The sequence below is a fragment of the Rhamphochromis longiceps genome, linkage group LG14, assembly GCF_057381845.1.
Source record: "Rhamphochromis longiceps isolate RC_006_pf linkage group LG14, R_longiceps_female_GT1.1, whole genome shotgun sequence".
In the NCBI taxonomy this organism is placed as follows: domain Eukaryota; kingdom Metazoa; phylum Chordata; class Actinopteri; order Cichliformes; family Cichlidae; genus Rhamphochromis; species Rhamphochromis longiceps.
Window position 1 is genome coordinate 32,877,859 of NC_140570.1, and position 25,298 is coordinate 32,903,156.

Consider the following 25,298-nt stretch of genomic DNA (forward strand, 5'->3'; position numbering starts at 1 on the left):
TTTAAATCTCAAGTACATAACATTTTATTCAAATACTGAGTCATTTTTTTATGCATACTGAGCAAGTTAACCTTTGATTGGATGATAGTAATGTTGTACAGTATGTTGCATCATGTCATGTATTTTCAGTATGCTATATATTTCTCATTCTGGAGCAAGAAAGGTGAGTAAATGTTGGGTTGGAAGTTTCACGTGTAACTGGCCTCTATCCCTCCTGTAGGCAATTCTCCTGAGCAGCGATGGCCACAACCTGGTGACAGGTGGAGACAACGGTGTGGTGGAGGTGTGGCAGGCTTGTGACTTCAAACAGCTCTATATCTATCCAGGCTGTGATGCAGGCATCCGAGCCATGGACCTATCACACGATCAAAGGTCAGGGCAAGCAGTTGTATGCTGGTGATGGTATATTAGGCCCATGAGATTAAGAGCTTAATGAGGTAAACCAAAGTATATTTATAATCATTTAATGGGGCGGTTGTGGCACAGGAGGTAAAGCAGGTAGCTTGTTGGAAGGTCAGTGGTTTAATTCTTTGCTCCAGCCGGTTGAGAAGGATAAACTCTACATTTCTAACAGTTCATCCACATGCCATAGAGACAAAAATTACAGGGGTGCAAATGCATATATTTCGGACACTGGCCAGCACACATACATGAAGGCAGAAATCTAAAGGCAGGTCAGCCCCTTGTTTGTCCTGAAAGTTATTTCTCCACAAGATTTGTCAGGAGTCATATAATGAGTGTCTGGACTCACAGACGGCAGTGTCCGCTTTGGGGCTAAAAGCCTGACGTCATCATGTGACCCTGGCAGTCAAGAGAGGTTAGAGAGCCTGAACATTCAAGCTTCACTTCACAGCCACAGGCCAAATATCCCTCAGTATTTACAGGCCTATCCAAAAACAGAGACCTCGGGCCAAATGCATAAAACTTGATTACAAGTGTGCGTAATCAACAAGGCATAAATGTGCAACATTTTCATCAGATCACTATTTTTTTTAAGTTCATGTCTCACTTTTCATTTCACCAAATCAGGCTCAATTTGCTTTGAAAAACACACATGCACATATGCCCTTCAACTTTGTGAGCACATATATATCCAAACATTAGTTCTTAAATCTGCACCATCAAAGGTGCTTAAATAACCCTTTAAGACAAGCAGTGGCTAGTTGGAGGAAACTGAATTATTTTAATTTATTTTTTTACATTAAACAAGTATTAAACCACCACTTAAATCACTTAAATATTTGAAGAACCCCTCGATTCAGCTGCAGTGTCTTTTCTCAATAAGTTGACATTAGGTAATCTAAGTGAGCTGGGCTCCTTGACTCCCTTTACACAAGGACATTCTGCTAAAACTCTGTTCATTGTGCTGGAGCATTTTAGCCCTCGGGGTGTAGCAATATAAGACGACCCTGTGAAATCAGCTGCTTTTCCTACATACCAGCCAGATGTGGACACTGGGGGCATAGGGCACTTACAGAAAGACAGTGGGACTCAGTGGTCCACTTGAGTTGTCAGAGGAACTCAGTAATTTACTGTCACAGCCCCTCATGACCTCCTGCACCGGTTTCATTCACTCACTGTGGGGATTTTAACAAATCATTCAGATTCATGGCAGTACGCTTAAACAGTGAACATATTTTAACGCATGTTGGTTTCTCGCTCTCATTCACACACCTTTAGAATAGCATTAAGTTATAGAAAGAATATTTACATTTTCCAGTAGTTTTCTAACATTGGAATATTATATCTGGTATTTATTCCTTGTTTTTTTGCCTTTTAGGACTTTGATCACCGGCATGGCCTCTGGCAGCATTGTGGCATTTAACATAGATTTCAACCGCTGGCACTACGAGCATCAGAACAGGTACTGACGAGAGGTGGATACGTGCAGCAGGAGGCTAGTGTGGAGAATTAAGAGGGAAACCTATCAACCAGTGACCGAGTTGTGCTGCAGAGAATCCAAGATGCTGGGGGCATCAGCACGATAAAGGACTGTGTGTTCTTGCATGTGTTCATCTGGCCTCTGAGGTGAACACATGTCTGCTGCTAAACAATCTGGAGTCAGTTTGTTGGTTTTCTCCTGAGCTCCAGCTGAAGTATTTACCCAAATGAGTCGAGCAGGTCTGCTGTTCTGGATAAGAGGAGACTGAAATCAACTCTAACAAAATTACACAGTTAAGTTATTAAAACATACTTAATGTTCCTGTTTCAACTGTGAAAATGCGAAACAAAATGAGGAACATTTATACAACATTTGTATGGCAGATACTTGGAACATTTTTCTAAGAAAAAAAAATGCTCAACCTGTAAAAAGGACAGTCTAAAGTGTTTCTTCCTTATAAAGACTTGCAACGATCTAAATGCTGTTAGACTACCCACCATGTTCCATTAAGCCATGTATAAATGTTGCAAAGGTTTTCATTGCTCTTCAGATATTAGTTGGTTAGTTCCACGTATACGACCCTTCTTTGCTTATCGTTAACAGTGGTCAAGTGTATGTGTATGTGAAAAGACAATGTTTACTGTTAATTTGTTGTGTTTGAATGTCTATATGGAAATTCAGTGTGTCCTTTGTGAAAAGCGTTTATGACCATGTCATAAATATGGATATTTCCAAATTTATTTTAAATCGGGGACTATATTGTTTATTAATGGAAAATATGAAAAGATTGTATACCGATTCCAGTTTGTCATGTGGAACATGCATTTATTTTTAGACATTGTTTCTTCCAAAAAACATCGAATGATTAAAATATCAGATTTGTTGGATTGTCTAATGATTGTCAACGTGTTTATGGTAAAGCTGAAAGTGCCATTTTTAAAGACATTCTACAGTTTCTGGCACTGCAAACATTTATACTGTTCTTTATGTATATCAGATTTTTTTTAAGTTATTCTTCTTTTGCAATTTTCTGTCCTCCATAACTCCATGCTCTGAAAGCAATATTATGACATGTTCAACAAATAGGTCAATGAGAGGTATTCAGCAGTGTAACAAAATGATATATTAATGAAGAGGACAGCAGTATAAATATGAGTATGGTCTATTTTTGGTGATATGAAAGCTATTGAGTCTTGATTTAAATGAAGCAAGGAGAAGTTGATTTCCATGAGCTGTCAATTTAAATGAACAAAAATATGCAAACTGATGGAGTTAGCAGTTAATTTTTTTTTTTTTTTTAAACAGGTGCTACAAGACATAAACCTACCTACCCAAAGCTGAATATTTTGCATGTTATAAAATCCTGAAGGCACTGGTTTTTCTTTCCTGTGAAAATCGTGTCATTATTGTGAATAAAAATGTCATATCATTAACAATATATCCGAATGAAGCAGTTAATTTTTATTGCAATCAGTACACAGTAAAAGGATTCTGCAAATGTTCCAGGAGGATGTGTCTAGAGCTGAAATAATTAGGTCAAAACTGGCAACTGTATGCTGAATTTCTTTTATTGTTTTTATTAAAATTGATTGCATACACTGTAGTCACCTCAAGAGTAATTCTTGAGATTTTACTCATGTGATTACTCTATAATAAGGTGTTATAGCAGTAGTGCAGTACATGTTATAAGTAGCTGGAGATGGAATTTATGTGGCGTTTGGTCATACTGCCATCTGGTGTTTCAAAAAGTCACTGCCTCACAAATTAAATCCATTTTATTCTCAGGTTTGGTTTCTGTGCAGAGTACATTGTTAGAAGTTTGCTTTTTAACCACAGCAATATTTTTTCCCTTTTTATTTTTGTTCTCATTCAGATTATTGTACAGCATCCTTACATTTATGGAATATGGGTAAACAACACTATTCTTTTATACCCCATCTCCCCCAAAATAACAGCACTCCCCGTTTTGTCACACCGTATGTAAACATTACATACGCTTTTGGTGAAGATTCAGCACATTCCCCAAAACTCACACTTTGCTTTTCTTGTGCTTTTTGGGTTTGATCCCTTCAATCGAAAAACAAAAGCCCTTTTTACAACAAAGTCAGTTTAACAGCAGTAACTTCACACGACTAAGTATATACAAATCTTAGCTGTGTATGACTACAGTCTGCCTTTACCAAAGTTCATTCATCTAGGCAACACGTATAATGGTAAAAGGAATGGTTTTATATCTGACAAGCACATGTTAAACAGTAGAAGACCAGAACAACTGATTTGGGATGCATATCAGCACACATGCAGATTACAGTTTATGAAAAAGGAAAGAGGACAGTCATAATAATGAATATTTTGTCCCCTGTGAACCAATGCTTGGAGCAATTAGACAAAGCACAGAAAGTCTAGTGACCTAAAATTGCTCAGTCATATTTGATGTGATCACTGAAAGAAACATTCAACAAATTAAATGATGTAATGGAGAGAAATATTAAAATTGCAGATTTTACTGGAAGCACTGTTGTATTACTATTATTTAACTTGGTTCTTATTTCAGTGTGTGAAAATCAACCATGTTGCACCAGTTACCCTCATGTGATAGGGAAGAGTTTGACATTCCAATAATCCCAGCAGCACATTCTCAAATATGCAAGCATTACAAAGGACACACAGCATTTGATAGGTATACTGCCCAAGAGCACAGTATACCCAATTGCACTTAAATCTATATGTGTCAAGGCAAGGCCTTAAAATATGCACCTATTACCAACTACAGCATTGACATTCATATGCACCACAAGTGAACTGCAATCACTCTCACAGATGTGTAACAGAACTATTTAAGTAATCACCCTCGAGCACACAGGTAAGCTAAACCATCAGTTAAATATCAGTGGCCCATCTTCTCTTTGAGGAACTACTATGTGGCAAGACAAGAATTGTCGTCATTCTGTTAGGTCCAGGAAATACTTATTTGGCAGCATGTCTGAAGTCCTTTCAAATAACGTGTCAATGGTTTATGCACCACAAAGTCAAGTGCTACAGCACGCTAACTGTTTGCCTTACAGTACAACAGAAGGTTGGCCGATACTGTTAATATTAACAAGCTGAAATCAGATATGTACCGATCATTTACTGAATGTAATTTAATATTTAAAGGCTAAGGTTTCGGTTTCAAAAAGCTTTACTTCCTGTAGGATACAATATTAACCAGCAGAGGGCTCCAAAGTACTACAATGAACCAGTCCTTGCCGCTTGATAGGGCCTAAACAGCTTGTTGGCTTTTTGGAGGGGAAGGGGAAACAACATGCATCTCGTGATTTTCTGTAATTTATAGAATTATCACAGAAGCCTACACAAAATAAAAGCTTTAAAAAAAAAAAAAATCAGCATTCAATGTTAGTGGATGTCTTTGTTGGAAAATTCTTAAGAGAGTTGTTCAGGCTCAACAATGCAGATTTGCAGCTTACATTTAGGGGAAATAGAAAAATACTGAAACCTGACTACTGATGTTTGTTTTCATAGCTCTGAAGTCCAAGAGCCAGCTAAAGTCTGTGCAGAGGAGAGCCCAACCTCTGGAAGTTAGCCAATTAGGACAGAGTGAGCTCATCCTTGAAGAGACGTTAGCAAATACAGCCTGTTACAAATCGAGGTTTTAATGGGTGAACTGAGAGCCTGCATTATTAGAATATTTTGAACTTTAAATGATACAAAGATGTGCCATTTGAACTTGGGCATAAAAATATAAACCTCCAGATCCAGACTAGACTTCTCTCTTAAATGCATTCAAGAATTGAAATAAAGGTAACATGACATTTTGGGGGTCGGGGGGTAAAACAGGTAAGGGTAATTATTCAGTCTGTGAAAGCTCAAGTCAACAGACTAGACCCATCAAACCCTCTGCCTCTTTTTTCACAGAGGAATGGATGGCACTGTCACTCCAGGAAGGCTTTTAGAATGGAGAAGTGGGTGAACGGACAGTGTCAGCCGAACTTGGAGAATAGTCTTCGGACTCTGAAGTGACCTCAGCAGGGGAAAGGCCACGGTTTGCGCTGTGGGAGGGGCTGGCACGGATACCATGAGGGAGGTGGGCCTTTACATCCTGGTGGCGTCTTCGTCGGAAAACTTGCTTCTCTTTATCAAGTGGCGTGGTCTGAGAGAGGGTGACACAGCAGCAATTGTTAGCGTATCTAGAGAGCCAGATTAATGAGGATTGGCATCCACTCACTGAGGCATGAGGTACATTTTAGATGAGCCAGTGTCATCATGCACTTGTATGTGAAAAGCTGCATTTCCCTTGCAAGTTTTTCCTCTATGTGAAAAAAAATGACTTCATCTTCTCTAAGGCAAGAAGAGGCAATAAGATCCACCACTTTATGTTGCCAACACTTCTAGAAAGAAAAAAAATGTTTTTATCTTGGAAAATAAAAATGAAGTAGCACAGTTTATAAAAACAAAACAAAACAAAACTCTCAAACAACCTTTTTAAATGCAAAATAAGTCGATGGCAAGGAAAACTGTGCAGCTACCTGCTACAGCCCAAATGAGATGATGTAAGGTGATAAAGTGAAGGATATGATGAGGCATGAAAAGGGATCCACTGATGGGCAATATGTCAAACCCTTGGGAGATGGGAAATGGAGACTGCCAGCACTTTGCCATGAAAGCACTCACTTTATTTAAGCACTATGCTGTGTCATACCTTATCCAGTACAAAGGATGCTGGTAGCGGTCCAAAGACCCTGACTTCTTGATGGTTAAGTCCTGGTCCAGCTGAGCAGAGAGAGATGAGCGCAACTCAGAGGATCACTATGAACTCAAAGCATCACTTACCGGATTAGGAACACATCTCTACACTCCTGTTATTATTATTATTGATAAGATACTCGCAGATAGAAGTCATGTCACTAAACTGAAAATGGTTTCAAAATAAAAGACTGTATACAGGAAATGTAGAGCAATGCAGATCCTCCTTAATAACAATGCTCACTTCGAAAACAAGTTATTTATCTTTCAAATCCAGCTTGTATTTGCAAATATTTCAAATACCTCGTAATGGTCAACTATGTTACTTCTAAGCTTTTCTAACAAGAGTGCTGACAGTCCAGCTAAAAGTAGGATGAGAGGGCAGAGCAAACAAAGGAAAATCTAGCAGTAAGATGCAGATGGATGAAGTGATGACTGACAGAAAAAAGCAGGGAGGTTGCAGATTTAAAAACATCAGAGGACAATCGTTTACCTGTTTTACAAAAGCAGCAATTTTAGTTCCAACTTAAAATGACATCCAAGGCATAAAAATAAAAAGCTTCTGCATGTGTGAGTTGTATGAGGCACATTATGGCTCAAAGCTGAAAAGTCCTTCATTGCCAAAGCATGCTAATAAGCAGAAAGCCCAAATGTAATCTACCGTTGCACACCGACATGCAGTGTCAGTGTGGAGAGTGCAGAGCAGTGCTTACTGTGATCACGGACACTCCAGCTGTAGTGCTGTTGACCTTCACTCTGGTGTTAAAGTGCTTCCTGATCTTCCCAGCCACTGGCAGCTGGTGTTCTTTCTTTGACACACCATCATCCTGATAAATATAAAGAGCCATACTTCAGCAACTCTACTTTTCTCAACGTCACTGGTATCGATGCAGATTCTGGTGAAAGGACTGACGACACACTTACATTGACCCACGAGTGATCAAGGACTTGTACAGCTGTATATCTTTTATCCTCTGCTACCTGCAGCATCCCAGTGATCAGAGCCTAAACAGAGATTTGTTAGCCACAAAAATTCATAATAACATACTGAGGGTGTCTGGGGTGTTTCACATGGCTCGTGATCACAGCAGGACCACTTTCAGATACAAACCTTGGCTGAGTCTGACACATTGTCCCAGTGTGGTGCAGGAAATTCAAGCTGGCCCCTCAAAATCTGTTCAAAAAGTGCCTCCTGATCTTCACCACTCCTGTATACAGTTAAATTATAAAGCTAAGTTGCTCTATAGGCACTATTAGTCTACATGCGACACCTTAAAAATGTATGGAAATAATGTGTAACGCTTAAAGTAAACCTCCAAATACAGGAGCACATACCCACGGAAGGGAGGGAATCCACACAGCAGTATGTAAGTGATGACACCTGCTGCCCAAATGTCAACCTTTAGTCCATATCTATAATATGAATATGAACACAACACATAAAGGACACTTGACGCAGAAAAACAACACTCTTGCATCTTGATGCATGCTCAATCATCCAGGTAAGTAAATCTCCAAAAGTTGATTCTGTTCATCTGGACGTAGCGTTTTCAGTGGGAGAAACGTTTCATCACTCATCCAAGTGACTTCTTCAGTCTCAGCAGACTGCAGGTTTCCCCAGTCTTATAAACAGTACATTTGCATAACTAGCACCACTGAAGGAACAATGGGCTGGGAGACCAGTTCCTTCATCATAATTATGCAAATTCTCATGACCATTGATCAACAACCACTGATCAAAGACCACTGATCAATGGCCATGAGTACCATTCACAGAGAGTTGGGGAATGGCTGCAATCACAGCATTGTAAGATGGTGAAAGATGTACCCTTAGGCCCCCTCCTCGATTCAGAGATGGTCTTTCCCTTTTCACATAAATGGCTTCCTTGACTCCGCGCTCAAACCAGCGTCCCTCCCTGTCCAGGATGTTTACATCCTCATCATTGAAATCAAGGAGGGGGTCTAAGGGTACATCTTTTGCCATCTTACAATGCTGCAATTGCAGCCATTCCCCAACTCCCTATGAATGGTACTAACTGAATGGTACTCACTGAAAACGCTACGTCCAGATGAACAGAATCAACTTTTGGAGAACACTCTTGCATTTTTTTTTTTATGGTCTTGATAATGGTGCTGCAGATGACTGGACTGGATAATGTAATTACTGATTTACCCCATTTCAGCAACAATCTCTGGTGCTACATAGGTGGGTGTGCCACACACAGTATAAAGGGGCCCGTTGACAACAGTAGCCAAGCCAAAGTCTCCTAACTTCAGAGATTTACTCCCATCATTGTGCTCATATACCTGGACAAGATACAGAAAAGGGACAGTGGGATATACTGGATGAAAAGGTCACCAATAGTCAATCTGATTAGTAAAACTTTGATTTCATTATTGAGCCATTTTTCTTTTTTTATTAGTGCAGTAATTTCAGGCAAAATTAACTACAAAAAAATTCCATTGACTGCAAACACGGATGGTCTGCACAGAAAACTGACTTTTGGTTTGATCGTGAAATGAATCTTATTCAACAAGCAGTAATACTAAAAAAGTGAATGTGTAGTTTTAAGACCAACAATAATTTTTGGTCTAGAGAAGAAATTTGAGTATATTTGATCATCGTTAAATTACCAAAGAACTGTGTAATTTAATTAACTTATTTACCTATGCACCATTTATTATTGGTAGTTTTAAATCCAAGCTCATATATATATATATATATACACACATACACACACACACACACACACACACACACACATTCTGAGGAAAAAACAATGACACGGAAACGGGGCTAATAGGGAAATTGGATATTTTACAATGCAAAGCGATTCCCCACCCATACAGATGCTCTGTGCAGAGTCGTACTTACCAACAGATTTTCTGGTTTTATGTCCCTGTGGACAATATTGAGACTGTGCAGGTACTTGATAGCACTTGCCAGGTTGAACAGCATAGAACTGGCATCGCGCTCAGTGTATTTGTTAGAAGATGTAATGGCATCAAAGAGATCACCCCCCTGGAGAAAGAGTGTTTGAAATGTGAAAGAGGCCCAGTTGCTAAATTTATAACAGTCTGACGCAGATAAATGGTTGATAAAATTTTCTTTTTAACTGAAGTAAATTAATTCAACTATAAACCAGTCTATGACAGCAAAAAGAATGCATTACATATTAAATGTTTTTGATAACTTATTTGAATTTTATCTTGTGACATCGAAGGTTTCAATTTCTTCGTTTAAAAAATAAAAATAAAAAATCAGTACCTTCACTAACTCCATTACAAGATAGAGCTCGTTTTGTGTGTCCATTTCCTCAATCAAAAGAACTATGTTGGGATGTTTCACACGCCGAAGGATTGATACTTCACTCTGTATCATGTGCTCCTGGGTGACAAAGAAAACAATCTGTACACTGTAGCCAGAATCCTTTACACACAATATATGAGATTTGTTTTGTAATTTTAGAGAAGTAATAGAAAACAGTTTTCAAAAGAGAACTCTAAACTAGGATCATTTGATGCTGTGATTTAAACAAAAAAGAAAACAAAACCAACCAGAACCAAATATTTTTGCTTCCAGCATTATAGCAACCCCTGCTCACCAATGACTTAAAAAAATGACTCAGCAACAGTTGAACTTCAACTTTATGAACATTGGAAATTTGATGGTGTAAAAGCTGAATTCAGCAGGTGCAGAGCAGGCTCACCTTTCCCCTGCACTTATCTTTGCTGATGATCTTGAGCGCATACTCCCTTCCAGTGGATCTCTCCACACACTCTCGGACCACAGCAAAGTTTCCATCCCCTAAAGTCCTTCCCACTTTGTACCTCTCTGCTATGGAGGCAGGGATTGAAGAGTACTCATCCATTGGCTCAGCTGTGAAAAAAATAAAATGAAATAAAATACACTCTATAATAGGTAAAGCATTATATAGTAGTTTAAATGTTGTTTGCAAACTGTTTTTTGTTTGTTTGTTTAAAATTAGTTTATGTCTTGTGTCGTCTTGATGCATGCTCAATCATCCAGGTAAGTAAATCTCCAAAAGTTGATTCTGTTCATCTGGACGTAGCGTTTTGTGGGAGAAACGTTTCTCCAGATGAACAGAATCAACTTTTGGAGATTTGTCTTGTGTCCTTTCTGACCTTCGCTGCTCGGCCCATCGCCTTCATCCATTGAGCTGCATACTTTGGTAGACGCCAAGGAGAGTGAAGAACCACTGTGTTGAGATCCCTGAAAAAGAAGAGACAGCTATGGAGTGAGAATAAAAAGAAACAAATTTCAGAAGGGGAGCAAAGCTTATAAAAATGTGATTACAGCCAGATTACACAAAGCTTGTTTGTTCCACTCTGCTAGCCTTGAGCATGTAGATAGCAATGAACCAAGCATGGTGAAACCTTACAGAAATCATTGTACCAGCACAAAGACTACCAAGTGATTCTACACAGACAGAAAATGACATGCAAAAACTTCACGACAGTAACAATAGCTACCTGAGCCAGAATTATGAATAAGTGACACCAGTATCACTGATACCTGGATTTTAAATGAGAAATGAGAGACTGTGCACTCTCCTGATCCATGATCAGATATGTCAGAATTGCTGCTGCTTCAGTGAAGATTATGTTTCATTCACAAATTGCTGAAAAGTTGCTAGTTAGCCAGCAGCATTGATTACATGGGCTTTTAATTCACTAGCGTGTTTGTTTAATCTCTTAATTGCTTCATTGTGACAAGGGTTCCCTGAGTTCATGTCAGAGTTTTCTCCACAGGGTTTAAGCTCACTTAAGCATTTTGGATTTTTTCCCCATTTCACTGATAAATCTTTATAATGATTCAAACGCTGACTCACACATTTTTTGGAACTACAAGGATGGTGATAAACTTCTGTTCCATGTCAATGCAAAACCTGTTGAAGCACTTAAAGTTCTGTCTAATTAAATGAAAAACTTCTTAAAATTCTTCAATCTTGGCACAACACAAATCATTACTTCATTATTTCATTTTTGTTTTTTTTTACCTGTCGTCTTCTGAGGCTAGCTGGACTGGTTGGAGAGGGGCTTGGAGACTTTCCAGAACGAGGTGTGGACAGCTGACTGCCTGCAGTGCCATTAGCTTTTAGGATAAGATAAAGATTAAATACTGTAGCATAAACCAAGTTCACAAGACGTGAACGACAGATCACATGCACACTCTTACCTGAACCGGCAGATGAGGGAGACTTGCTCCTGCGGGGCATTCCACCACTTCTTGGGGAAGAGCGACCATGTACTGAGGGCAGCCGCCCATATGATGCAGACTTTGTTACCCTGCATTCTGAAAAGAAATAAAACAAGCAAAATAAAAGGTGTGGACTGTTCCAGCATCATTATGGCAGAGTAATAAATGATCAGCTTTATGTGTGGCATACTGACCTTTTGTCTTTCTTTCGGCTTCTCTGGCATTATTAAATGCTAAATGGACTGGTTCTTATATTGTGTTTTTCTACTGAGTACGCAAAGTACTTTACACAATGTGTTGCGTTCACCTATTCACACAATCACTTTTTCTATGCTTAAGTGCTTTCTATCTACCACTGACACTCTGGATGCATCAGAGAGCATCTTGGGGTTACGATCTGAGCTACAACTGTTCTCTTTTTTTTTTTTGGGCCTATCAGTATAAACCAAGTAATGACATCAACTGCCTACCAACAAGCACGCACTGTAACTAATGTAGATCTCATTTATATCATTATCATACAATTTGAAACAAAGAAAGATTTTATGACCAAATGAACAGAGATTATTGGTCTGTGGCTGGATGAGTACAAGACACCATACACCACTTTGATTCGGGTGCATGAGGGTTGGAGGAGGGGTGCTAATTTATCTGATGAGCTGGTGAACCTTTTTGTGCTGAGGATAGGACGATACTCTCAAACCAACTGCAAGTCTTTGGAAGATACTTTCTGTAAACAGTGGTACAGAAAGACATCCACAGCATGTGCCAAAATCTTTATGCGGGACAAAGATTCACTACATCAGTCCAGTAAGCACAGGTTTTGGAGCAGTGTACAGCATACTACCATCCAGAAAATATATATACATTTTTTTCTTCCCCCAAAAAAAAGCTTTGCCTATTTTAGCAAGCCAATTCTTCGTGGTTTGTAGGGAAGAGTCCATGCTGCAGACTGTCCTGCTTGAAGTCTAGATATGTTACATGTTAAAATATTTTACGCATAATTAAGCATAATTAAATGAAAAATATCAGGCAGGAGACTTCAAACTGTGAAGCAGCTGAAGTTTTATCTGAACAAGAAAAATGTGAAATCCTCCTTCAGAGCTAGAGAAAGAGGTGATGCAATAGAGTGGTGGGCATGCTCATGATCCACATTTATTTAGTTTCTTTCTTTCTTTCTTTCATTCAAAGCACATTTCACAAAAATATAGTTTTTTTCCTCATTTGAAAATCATTTAATCATCATCATCATATTTAGTATAACTATTAAATATAGGGTTCACATGTTTTTTAAATGACTGCACAGCAACTTAAGGTGAACAACATATAAAACACGGGAAATTGGTGCAAGCCTCATAACTACACTTACCACTTTCATCCAAGTTGAAGTCGTCTTGATAGCGGAACTTTTCGGGACCACAAGCAATGAATATATCATCTTCCCCAAAAAAGTCCTGAAGGGAGGTGACCTGAGAAAAATAATGTCTGTCAGCTTTAGTTCAATAAGTCTGAAATGCATTCACTCTCAACTGATACTATACATAATCTGGAAATAAGATGATGTGTTAACATCTTGAAATATTGTATACATACTATAACAGACAAAGCATTTTTTTCAGACAAAGACATGCAAATCAAGTAAAAATGAGTATATTACTGTTTCTTCTGCTTGTTTTTTTTTTCAAACTGAGGCAAATGAGATTCAATGCGTCAGTGTACGATATCATAGCAACATGACACATCAATGCTAAGTGAAGGATTCAACATATTGAACAAAAATGTCATAAAAATTCAGGTTGCACAGTGGTTGGCACTACAGTCTCACAGCAAAAGGTATGTAGGTCTGAACCCTGGCAACATGCAGTTAGCATGTATTGAGCTTTAATTTCAAGAATTTCAAGATTTCCTGGTAAAAAGGTCTCTTCAATAAATAATTCACATTTCAATATGTGTCACATTTGTGCAAAGAATATAGCAGTTTGTTTACAGCAAATGGTGTATAATGGCTTTTAAACTTTAATAGGATTTATAACATTTGGATAATCATGTTAAATGGAGTATATAAAACATGTGCTAGTAAAGAAAGAACTTTATTGATCACAATGCTGGATTTAAGGATGCCAGGCTTGAATAAATGCTTATTGTGATCTAAGCACAAATAAAAAAAAATTAATGGTACAGCATGTATAGCATATAAATAAAAGAATTAACCTCTTTCTACTCTTGTGACAGCCCAGCTGCACTTTAATGTCTTCAGGGTAACCATTAAGAAAAGAAAAGCTCCTTTTAAACCTGTTAGACACCATTGTCGTGGTCTCCACTGAATAAAATCTGTCTTCCATTAAATCGTCATCTCTAGTGGGCGATTAAGTTAATTGCCCTCTGTTACTGCAGATTATATTTTGTAAAATCACGTTAGAAAATGTTTAACAGTAGCTATTTATTCAGAGATCCAATCGCAACAACACACAGTGGTCAGGCTGTTTCTGAAAAAGCAGCATTTCCACAATGTACTTTACTTAGTTTAAACTTTGGATAAAATAACATAGTAACCAAGTAACCATCACTGTAAAAACAACAGAAGTGTAAATTATAATCATTTCTGCTTTTCTATAAACAAGAACTGTATGGCTAGGTGGGTGCTGGTGTTTGCATTTATAGAAAAGTCTATCTTAATGGTTATATAGCAGTCTCATGAATAAATAAAGATAGACACAGATGACTCTTCGGCTAATAAGAGTGTGCAAGAGAAAGTAGAGCTTCAGTTTTAATTTCCTCTCCATAAGGTTCAGCCTTTAATCCTTATTGTTTAACTGACCTATAGTATTATAGATATCAGTTAGAATACAAAGGCATGCTTTCCACAACATCACATATATTGTTAAGAACTGCATGTTTGCCACTGTGATCACCTCTAGGATTCTCCTGCTATCCCTCTCCAATGTGCCTATTGGACTGGGGTTAGCTGGATGACCCACGCTTACACATGGTGTGGTCATCGATGAAAGCTCCCTCCTTCCTGCAGCCTGTCTGACAGGCTCATTGGGTTTGTTTATTTTGGTTTAAAAACACACCCATCCATAAATGCTTTCCACTACTAACTTTCTACACTTGCATACACAAACACACATTCTGCTACGTTGTTTATGATTTTATGCATATATTCTTCTTTGTTGTTGTCTCCCATTCTTTTTCAACCTATAAACTGAACTGTGACCTTGATGACCAAGGAAATGGCTCTCTTATGTACACAAGAAAACTGACAGCAACAAATGACACAAAAAACAAGACACTGACTTGCAACAGTAAATCTAACTTTATATTAAATTACAACTTCCAAAAAAAAAAAAAAAAAAAAAAAAAAAAAAAAACCCTAAATGGGATCAGAAAGCAATTATATTGCATTCCTTTTTTTTTTTTTTTTTGCAAAATCCAGCACACCCTTTTTCTTTTCTTTAAAAATTCAAACCCACACATGACAGACTGTAACAAGCCAAGATGATGGGGACACACACTTTAGTCAACAAAATATGCATAACCATAATTTGGATATGATTTCAAGTAGTCCAGTGAGGAACAAGTTCAACATATACAGATTGAGTTTTCGAATGCAAAACAAAATGTGCCAAATGTTGGTATCCATTAATCAAGAACGATAAGCTTATCAGGAGCCTAAAAAGATTTTAGAGGCGAGATAGACTGTTTGCTTTAGTATATTAACACCACTACTGAATTACCTTATCACATCATGTTATCACCTTTTTTCTGATGGATCAATATTCTGGTCTCCACTGCACTGATCTTAGATCACAATAATATTTAAAACAAACAAACAAAAAAAAAAACAGAACAGTCAGGCTGGCTATACCAGTAACCTTTAAAACATTCAAAGGTCATTCAGTCAAGAATTGTTAAAAGGAATATCAGACACATGGGACTGAGGAGAGGGGTTGCTAAATAAGAACCTTTTCTCTGCATCACTGATGTCCCCTACCCCCAATTCTACCCCCTCCTCCTCCTAAAAGGAAATCCCACAGGGAGGAGCTGCACAGCAGTTACCAAGGAGACCAGACAAAAATCACAGCTTAGTTTAAGACAATGAGAAGGCTACTTTGACACCCACTGTCAGATCCTATCTGGAGCTCTTAATGGTGCAAACTGCAGATAACACAAAAGCAGCATACCCTCATTTAGAGAGAATGACGAAGCATATTGTTAGGATGTTGTTAAGAATTCAAATTTCCACCTTGTTAATCCCAATCTCTCTCTGTGAATTGTCTTGGAATCAAAAACATTGAAAAGGTTAAAGGTAAATTATTATTATTCTTATTATTCTTATTATGAGATAGTGGAGTCTGAATGTTTAAAAATATGATACCTACCAAGGGCTAAAAACCTTTTACAGATCCAATTAATGATATATGCACTCTCAATAATAACAGCAGTGTTCACATATATATACACAATATACATATACAAAAGATTTATAACGTTATAAAAGAACATGAAAAAAATATGTTGATCAATGATTTCGCTACGCCTAAAAGTTACCTCTTATTTCAGAGTTCTGTAGTTCCACCAAAGTACTTTGAATTTAGAATTCTCAAGCTTGTGATGATGCCAAATAACAGAGGCAACTGTGAATGTGATGCTTCATATTGATTATTTTTGCCTTCAGGCTCTGTGACACAGCAACTCCATTAAACCTACCATTCGCATAGAAAGCGCACGCATACTTTTCACAATTCAGGAGCATCCTAGGGAAGTATTGATTTCCAGGGTTTTATCTATGATTTCCGCAAGTGCTGCACCTGACATCCATTCCAGAAATAAATAACAATGGATATATGCATGCTATAGAAGCCTATTGATTTAAGCCATAGAAAAGATCACATAAAGGAACACAATTGTGTAACACAAAGCATGCACAGGTGGAGCTTCCCAGGACACTAAAGCTTCTTCTGAAGTGTGAGAGTGAAAGCAGGAGCCAGTCATCTAGCATGCCAGAAAGAAACATGACTCATCTTTACCTCCACTTGGCAAATGGTTCTTGTTCTATTTTGCATGAGCTTCCTTTATATGCAGTCTGTTGTACAAATGCCCAAATCAGTTCTGCTGCAGAAACAGCAGCGACTTAACAGGGGCTGCTCCAAAAACATTGAAGGAAACTAAGTTTCTACACTTAGCTCTTAGAAGTGTTTCAAAACCAAAAAACACCCCCAAAAACATTTATAATAACCAGCCAAGATAATAACCACGCCCTGCAAATATTTTTGGTATAATGAGAGCATGCAAAAAAGTCTATATAATAACGGACAGATGATCAATATTATCACCTAAACTTTTAAAATATTCAAGAATAGTTTCACTGCAACATCACACACAAGTTACTGTAAAGATTTTCTTTACACAGCTCAGGATGTTCACATGCTGTAAAGCTTCTTTTGAATTCCACACCAGAAAATTCCACCGAGTGCAACGGGTAGGTTGAAGGGATAATGCAATGACGAAGTTCATCCAGCATGTAATCCATCACAATTGAGCACAGTTTGTATGAAGATCCATTAGGTGATCACTGTGTGCAGGTTTCACTAAAATCTGACCAATACTTGAGGAGGAATAGCGAGTTTTAACTGTGGCTGGACAGCTGCCTCGCTATGGCATGAGGTCATCAGTCCTTTGGCTGGATGAGCTAAAAATCATATCTACCAAATGAAGTGGCACATGAAGGCACTTCTTTGTACAGCCAGACTACAGAAAGTGGGAGGAAAGTGAGGCACTCTTCCATTTTGTTCATCTTTTTGCACATCGAATTTGAGAAGGCTGCAGAGCAACTAAAACCATTTAGTCATTTTATTTATTGAATCAATAAACAAAGTGAGATTTTCCTAAGACAGTGAGATGAGAGTTACAGCCAGGATCCATAGAGCAGACGTGACATTTGTGGTATGAGTAGAAACCAAAGAGATTAATTGTGGGCAAATCCAGACCAGAAAACGGCAGAGTCAAAGTCAACTTAAAGGAATGAATTAGAAAAACATTATGTTAGCTTCAGCTCTCTTGTACACAGAGCACCATAAATTCCAACCACATCCACTGTGTATCTGATTGGCAAAGCATGAATGGACCATTTAATCACATCCTCTCATACATAACTTTAGAAAGGAGGCGTAAGCCTCTGCTTTCATGCACTGATGTGAAGCTAGACTATCCTCGGGTGGCTGTTGACATCTATTTGAACAAGAAGTGTTGACTTTAGCATGAAGAGAACTTAGCACTGTGCATAATACAGTTATAGTGCGGAGCCACATCCATTTGAGCAGGGATGGGAACATCATGATCGAGTCCCCTCAGACCTACTCAGTCTTAGAAATACTCTTTGCTCCATCTGACGAATAATATCAGGGGTCATAACAGGCCATGTCCCTATAGATAAGTCCCACTGTGTTGGTCTTATCTGTGGAGCATGCATCTCTCCATCACTTTTCTCTGTGCATTACAGTGTCTTGGAGTGTCTTTATTGTGGCTAAGTCCTTACTGATTTTATTTTCTCTATGTATTTAGACACACATTGCATGGCAGTGCACCATTACAGAGTGACTCAGCAGTATGTAGGATCACCGGCGTCAAGCACAGCCACCCGCCAAGCTGATCCACAAATAGAACCATGAATCATGAGTCAAAGACAACTAAGGATAAAACAACAAATCACAGGAATGCCACTGCTAATTTACCAGCAGACCCAAAAAAGAAATGCATAACAATCAATTACAGCCGTTTAAATTTAATCTGTACTTAATTCTTACTGGAAAACAATGTATTTAAAAATAAATTGTCACATTTTTCTTTTCTTTTTTTTAAAACTGTCAGCAAAAGCCTGTCTAAGAACCCCTCCCCCCCAGAAAGCAGGTCATTTACCAAAAGGTTAAACACCCGTGAAAACAGGTCTCTTAATGCCAATGGGTGTTTATTTGGCCATCTGGTGGCACAACAGGGCAAAAAGTCACAAAACCAGAGAAATGAAGGCACTACCAAGCACACAAGCAGCTTATTATTGGAGATACAGTTAACAAAATCCAGAAGCAGATACAAAAGGCAGTTAGAGACGGTGAGAGGACCATAAAAAATAAATCTGAATTTCCTACTTTTTCCATAGAGTGGGATTCTACTTTTAATTAATTGCAGTATCATTGTGCTTTTTGCTAAACAAATCTCTATTCCTAAAACAACAGAGGATATTCCGAAGGCAGATTTGTTTGTTAGTGTGAAAAACTCCAACTGTTCCTTCTACATACCATTACACAAAGGATGCTTTCCTGGGATTACACCTTAGCCATGTGCTCCATCTTGCCGCCGTGTGTAATAATAAGGCTGACAGACTGAGCACTGCATCTGTGAGCCTTTTCACAATACACCTACAGTCCTGACATCAGTACTGCACCGCTCTGCCGCAGAGGCTGTTCCTTAGCAACCAGCTCAGGAAACCATTTTACCATAGAGACCATCACAGCGGGGGAAAAAAAAAAAAAAAAAAAAGTCAGAGGGATACTAATACAGAGTGCCCTAACTATTTGTGCAATGTTTAGACAGTTCGTAGTGTAGGTGGTACTTGCATGCTGTCCAGCCATGTCAGCCCTACATATAAAACTGATAGTCACTTATGACTCCCATAATTTCCAAGCAAAGGTTAATATAATTAGTCTACATATACAGTGTAGTTATCAATGTATAAATAATAACAGTCCAGAGTATTTAGAGCATATAGTCGAAGCAAGAATACAAGAAGCTTTATAATTAAGTCTCAAGTCGCTGATCAGATTGCATGTTTTGTACAAACTCACTTACACTTAATAGTGTGTTACTGTTAGTAGGAATATGAGATGGAGTCCTAGAAACCTATTTCTCATAATACATTTTACACATATTCCCAGATGACTCTGAACCTGCTGGGCTCTCTTGTTGGGTAAGGAAGCAATTCTCAGGGACAAGACTGAAGAACAGACCACACAGCCTCTGATGTCAGATGCATAACTCCAAATCTTTTAAGCCTCCTGCAAATGTCTACCAAGTGCGGTTCATTGCAATGTTCTAAAATCAAACTTAAGATGTAACACAGCACCACAAATGGGAATTCAGCATGGCAACACCAGAATACCTGTCTCCAAAACCACTTACAAGGGCTGAGGAGGCATGATCCCATTTTACTTTGACTTCTCTTCTAAAGAAGCATCCTTCCACCCTTCCCACTTGTGACCAATTATATGTTTAAGTGGTGGAGAAGCTTAAGATAAAGCAATTGCACTCTTGTAGGTACCGGGCTCTTACTGCATGGTTGTTCTTCCTGCTTTGCCTTTGTCCGTGATTTTCAAATAAAAACATTTGGTGTTAAGAGCTTTAGTTTGAAATAGGGAAATGTGAAGGTAAATAACATCTCTTCTTTTAAACTTTTCAAATTTATTGTATCAAAAGCGCTGCTTGTTACATGAATGTGCACATAGCTTCACTAATGGCAAGCACAAACACTTGTGTAAATACAAACAGAAGATCATCAGGCACTTATGTAACTTGTCCTGAATGGCACAGTTGTGAGACGTATACTTAATGCTTCCTCTGAGTAAGGACAGCACTGAAAGTCACTTCATACTTTAAACACCTTTAGCTGTAGTGACAAACGTGCTTACTGTGGGAAAATAAAATCCCATTATATTTGCAACTTTTTGGTGATGCCTGAGATTCCCAAAGTCACTACCTAATGCGAATGCTTTCCTATTTGAACCCCACTTGGAAATATGTTGTTGCTGGTACTAGAAGTCTTTGAAATGAACAAACCGATAACTCTGCAGAAACAACAATTTAACACCTACCGCCTTTCCATCAACGGTATAAAGCCTTTTGACGACTCCAGAGTCTAACTTGATGGCATCTGTGATGTCGGTCATGACTTGCTCAAAGGAGTGTGCAGTCTTCTTGTTGAGCAAAATCCGTACAGCCTTGCGAGGTTTTACTCCACTGCGGACAATCGTCACCAGTTTGGGCTTGATGAAGTCCTTGGTCTCCCTGGTTTCTGGAGATCCAGCCTTGCCACTACCAAGGGAAGAAGGGTCACGGACAGACACAGCAGTCTTAGGACCAACTGACCAGTTAGGATTTACATTCTTTGTGTAGTCCACCTTCTTGTATGGCTCTATAGACGCACAAACATAGCTCTCTCCTGGAGGAAAACAACAACAACAAGACAACAGATTTTCTCAGCCCATTAGCAATGCTAACACAAACATAGCATATAAAAAAAAAAAAGCATAGGTTGTGTCAGAGCAGAAGAATTTAAGGGTTTTTGTTTTTATCTCCTATTTTAGTGTCATTTCCATCATATTTTATTTTACTAGATAACTATTTTACTTAATAGAAGCCAAATCTAAGGCAGGCTTAAAACTGCTTAGAAACAATGCTCACCTTCCACCAGCTGGTCCATGCTGGTGATCCTTATTGACCCATCAATCGTGTATATGGTCCGTACTCCCTGGGGTAAGTTGACATTATCTGACAGACATCTTGTAAGGTCAGCCAAGAGTGCCTCAAGAGACCTAAATCTGTCCTGAGAAATGGCATACACAATCCCCTTGAAGTATCGGTCTCCATTGCGGTAGAAACGGATCTTCTTGGCCTTCTTTTCTGAGCTTAGTGCTTGCAGTGTCCTGGTTCTGTACAGGCTGCAGTGAGCGCTGTGAGTGGGACTGGGGAGCCCATTCCCTCTCGAGCCCCTTCGGGTGTATCTTTGAGCCTTGTCCCGCTCATCAAAGTGTTCCAGCTCCATGTCTGTGCTGTGCTATTATACTGAATAATATGAGGAAAGAACATGCTTGCAATCTGAATACCATTTTAACTTATAACATATTACACCAATTACGTTCCCTTTAAGTCTAGTGGCTTATACAACCTGCTTCAGCACTGGCACAAGCCTTGATGCTGCAACTGCTGCTCATACACACATTATGAAGTAGCATGTCACACCCATTTCATGTTCTCTGGAGTGTCTCAATTTAAATATATAAAATTCACATGCATTTACTGTGGATAATATATGGACAGTAACAGTCTCTTGTGGGATTCTGGCTAAAAGCTTATTGAAAGGTAAACCTTAAAAATACAAAAGGAAGGAAACGGTAATCAGCAGGATCTTCTAGTTTCTGTGCAATCTTACCTCTGAGGTGAAGACGGATGTAATCAAACGCTTCCAGGCGAAACGTGTCTCAGATCTTTTATTTATTGGATACCTTGTATGAACCATGCGTCCCTTTGTTGCCCTGTGATGGTGCTCTGCTTCCCTGCCGTGTGTCTACTCTGCTGTGTACTCACATGCAGATTGGAGGCAGGGCTGTAGCCGGTGTCCTCCACCCTCCCTTACTCCTCTTCCATTGCAGTGATTTACCGGACCGCTCTGCTGTCAGCCTTCCTCGTGCACGCTGCTGCCGGGGCGCGTTCTCGCACGTATTAATAAAATGCGCGTTCGTGTTGACCTGCTTTAGTAACACTATTAGGGATGATTAGAATCAAAAACTACTAATCCTCGTTAAGTTTTACCCGTTAGTTCGCAATAAAAAAAACCTAAGTTTTATTTTAACTTCCAGGTGTAGTTGGCCTGCAGGTTTATTTCACTAAAGTAACAATAAAATGGTGACTTTCCCAATTTAAGCTACCTTATCTTACAGACATTTTTAAACAAAACGGCAAAAGAAATAACTTACTATTAGTGTTTCTTTAAGTAATTAACCAACCATTTGCACTGAATTAACAAAGAAAACTCGAATCAAACCGTAAGTTTAGATTCTAGCAAGTGTTTTAGCTCGTTTAAACGGTTACTATCGTTGAAAATAAGTAATAAAATTCACGCATGCGCTAACAACGTAGACAGCAGGTATGGCGGTAATAATGCACTGCAGTTGTGTGTAACGGGAGAAGCTTACACAGGTGTTGGTAATGTGAGAAATTAACAAGTTCATTTGGACCTGCTCCTGAAATGCGCCTGAGGGGCTGATTAATGTCGCCTTTAACAGGGAAACTAAAAGCACAACTTAAGAATGAGAAAAACGACCAACTAACGAGTAATTTGGTTTTAAAAAAAAATCATTAGTATATATTTATAGGCTGACAGCTTGTGTTAATAATACATTTTTGGACATCTTGGATTTATATTTGTCAGCATTTTTTTTTTCTCAATTTAAACCTGATGCCAAGAATCACATTACTGTGTGGCTTTTGTCCAAGAGCTGAAAACATAACTTTGTTATTCTCTAACTTTGGAAGATTATTGGCAAACAAAAGTGCGCTCATCAGGTTATACAACTAAAAGGTTCTAAATATAATTAACAACTTGTGACTTGCTACAAAATTTACTAACTTTTCTTGCCTAAGAGTTTTGTCCAGGCTTTAAGTAGCACGCTACTTTCTTGTTCTTTATTCCAGTTTTACTCCGTGATTTAAAATGTTTATTCATGCATTAAATGTATGTATGGTGCTGTGGTTACAAAGTCTATACAAAGCTTAACTTTCTAATGCTCCTTACAAAGGTTTCTATTTAAAATAAGGAAGTAACTCCAGCCTTTAGAACAGCACCTTGACAGTGTATGCTAACAGTACATTAACCTTTGGTTGCACTTCTTTCAGACAAACTCAGGAGCCAAAAACTGCAGTCATATAAATCTTCAGCACCTGAGCAGTAAGGGAAAAAGTCATTTTGATGTGTTCTTAAAAGTTTCTGAATACATTGTCATTGTGTGTTATGACATTCAGAGATATTTTTTCTCCTCAGGCTTGAGGATGAGATAAAAAAAAAAAAAAAGAACCTACCACGGAGAAGTGTTACCCTTCTTCTTCTTCACAGAAAAGTGAGTTCCAGACTTCAATCAGTCATTGCTGCAAAGAACAGAGGCGGAGGTTAGACTTTCACAATTCCAGGGTGTGCTATCAAAGCAACCAAAAACTCTTCCTTGGCCATTTCCTGTATGGTTTCACATCACCACCGTAACTGTAACTTCTTTACTGCACATATTGACATGTTCCCAGGCTTCAAATCAGAACATCTTGTCAACACTTGTGTGGTCTTCTGCCCTTTGTCAACGGTCAGTTAGACATAGCAGACACACTAGAGCTCACCGCGAATTATATAAGCTATTTGAAAGAGACTCTTCCCTTAGGTATTCTGTCTAAAGTAGGTCTAATGCATCCTGATATCAATATTATAAGTAAATGTTATGATCATTTTAATGTTCTTTTTTTTTTTTCCTTTCCCAGGTTGAGTGGTTGAGATGAATTCCAGCATTTTCTGGAAAAGCATACAGAGATCACAAAAGAAAAGGTACACAATCCAAATAAGAGTTTTGAACACTCAGATGATTTATTTTTAACTCGCTAAATGGTAAGAATACCAAGCTGACTGTCTGGTTTTTGTTTTTTTTTTCTAACAGAAAAACGATCAGGCTTAAAAAAGAATGCTTCAGAGGACAAAGCCGGCTGTTAAAACGTCAAGTGAGGAATTGTTTTTCATTAAAAAAAAAAAAAAAAAAAAAATCTATCTTTGGTACATTGTTGTATTTGTTAACATACTGCTAAATTTCAGATCGTGTCTCACGATGCCCTCAGAAAGACCTCTGTAAAGAAGTAAATCAGCCATCTATCACAACAAATAGTCCTCTGACGATGGATGAAACACTTCCTCGAGCGCGCAGCCTGACCACAGCACATCCCCTGCCAATATTGTTGGATAAATCGACTGTTCCCCGAGGACAAATGCTGCCAGTGTGCCAGGATCAATTTCTCTCTGCCTCATTTCAATTTGTGGAAAATAACTGGATAAATTCAGCCACCGCATTTATGAATGCAACTTCATGTGCTTTCACATCAGCAGATATCAGCCACACTTTTTTACCCAGCTCATCTTCAAGCCATATGTTATGGGATGCTGCTTCTCACCAGGTGGATCCTGTTACTTTCCTATCAGGTCATTGTGGCCAAGCCTATACCCCACCTGAAAAAACTGAAGTGTGTTACACTGACTTACCTCAGGTTAGCCAACCTGACATTGTATCAGTAGATTTTACAAGCCAACTAGTTATCTCACCATGTAAACTTCAAAGGGAACCTTCAAGCTCTGATGACGTCACTCTTGCAGTTTCAGAAGCTTTGTGCGATTCAAGACTTTTCCCAGACAGTGCCAACTGCAGTAGCCTTTTAACAGACAGTCAGTGTGATGTGGTTAGTCCATTTTGGCTCGATTTGCTTTTGGATAGCAGTAGTAACTTGTGCTTCCCTGATCCTAATCTTGTAGATTTTGTCCTTTCCCCTGAAACGGGTCCTGATTAAGTACAAAGTTACTGCAACTTTGCAGTTTGAAATGACCAGCTAGTAGAGAGACGGCTGTATTTTCTTTTCTTTCCTTTTTATTTTAATTTGTGT

At 38.6% G+C, this 25,298-nt stretch overlaps 3 protein-coding genes across 4 annotated transcripts in view; 2 read left to right on the plus strand and 1 right to left on the minus strand.

The window, feature by feature from the left end:
- nbeab (neurobeachin b) overlaps positions 1–3,291 on the plus strand; it is a 118,867-nt gene extending 115,576 nt beyond the window's left edge. Inside the window, exons 31-32 of the mRNA XM_085380895.1 lie at positions 221–372; positions 1,781–3,291. Coding sequence (XP_085237021.1) covers positions 221–372; positions 1,781–1,871 — 243 coding nt within the window. The 3' untranslated portion in view covers positions 1,872–3,291. The remainder of the gene's footprint in view (positions 1–220; positions 373–1,780) is intronic.
- Positions 3,292–3,549: 258 nt separating this feature from the next.
- On the minus strand, positions 3,550–24,566 carry dclk1b (doublecortin-like kinase 1b). Of its 2 annotated transcripts, XM_085380897.1 has the most exons (18): positions 24,450–24,566; positions 22,048–23,759; positions 21,300–21,680; positions 20,711–21,057; positions 13,216–13,315; positions 11,826–11,942; positions 11,647–11,741; positions 10,772–10,859; positions 10,336–10,505; positions 9,894–10,013; positions 9,501–9,647; positions 8,799–8,932; positions 7,961–8,038; positions 7,737–7,833; positions 7,550–7,630; positions 7,339–7,452; positions 6,582–6,652; positions 5,839–6,032 (listed from the first exon to the last, which is right to left on the minus strand). In XM_085380897.1, the coding sequence occupies exons 3-18, from the start codon at positions 21,658–21,660 to the stop codon at positions 5,975–5,977; spliced, it is 2,178 nt and encodes a 725-aa protein (XP_085237023.1). In that variant the 5' UTR covers positions 21,661–21,680; positions 22,048–23,759; positions 24,450–24,566; the 3' UTR covers positions 5,839–5,974. The 2 variants fall into 2 exon arrangements, with proteins under 2 accessions (XP_085237022.1, XP_085237023.1); XM_085380896.1 differs by lacking the exon at positions 6,582–6,652 and having other exon boundaries at positions 3,550–6,032; positions 24,450–24,563.
- Positions 24,152–25,205, plus strand: LOC146654464 (uncharacterized). Its single transcript, XM_085429333.1, has 3 exons — positions 24,152–24,201; positions 24,311–24,371; positions 24,486–25,205. The coding sequence occupies exons 1-3, from the start codon at positions 24,152–24,154 to the stop codon at positions 25,203–25,205; spliced, it is 831 nt and encodes a 276-aa protein (XP_085285459.1).
- The last annotated feature ends 93 nt before the right edge of the window (positions 25,206–25,298 follow it).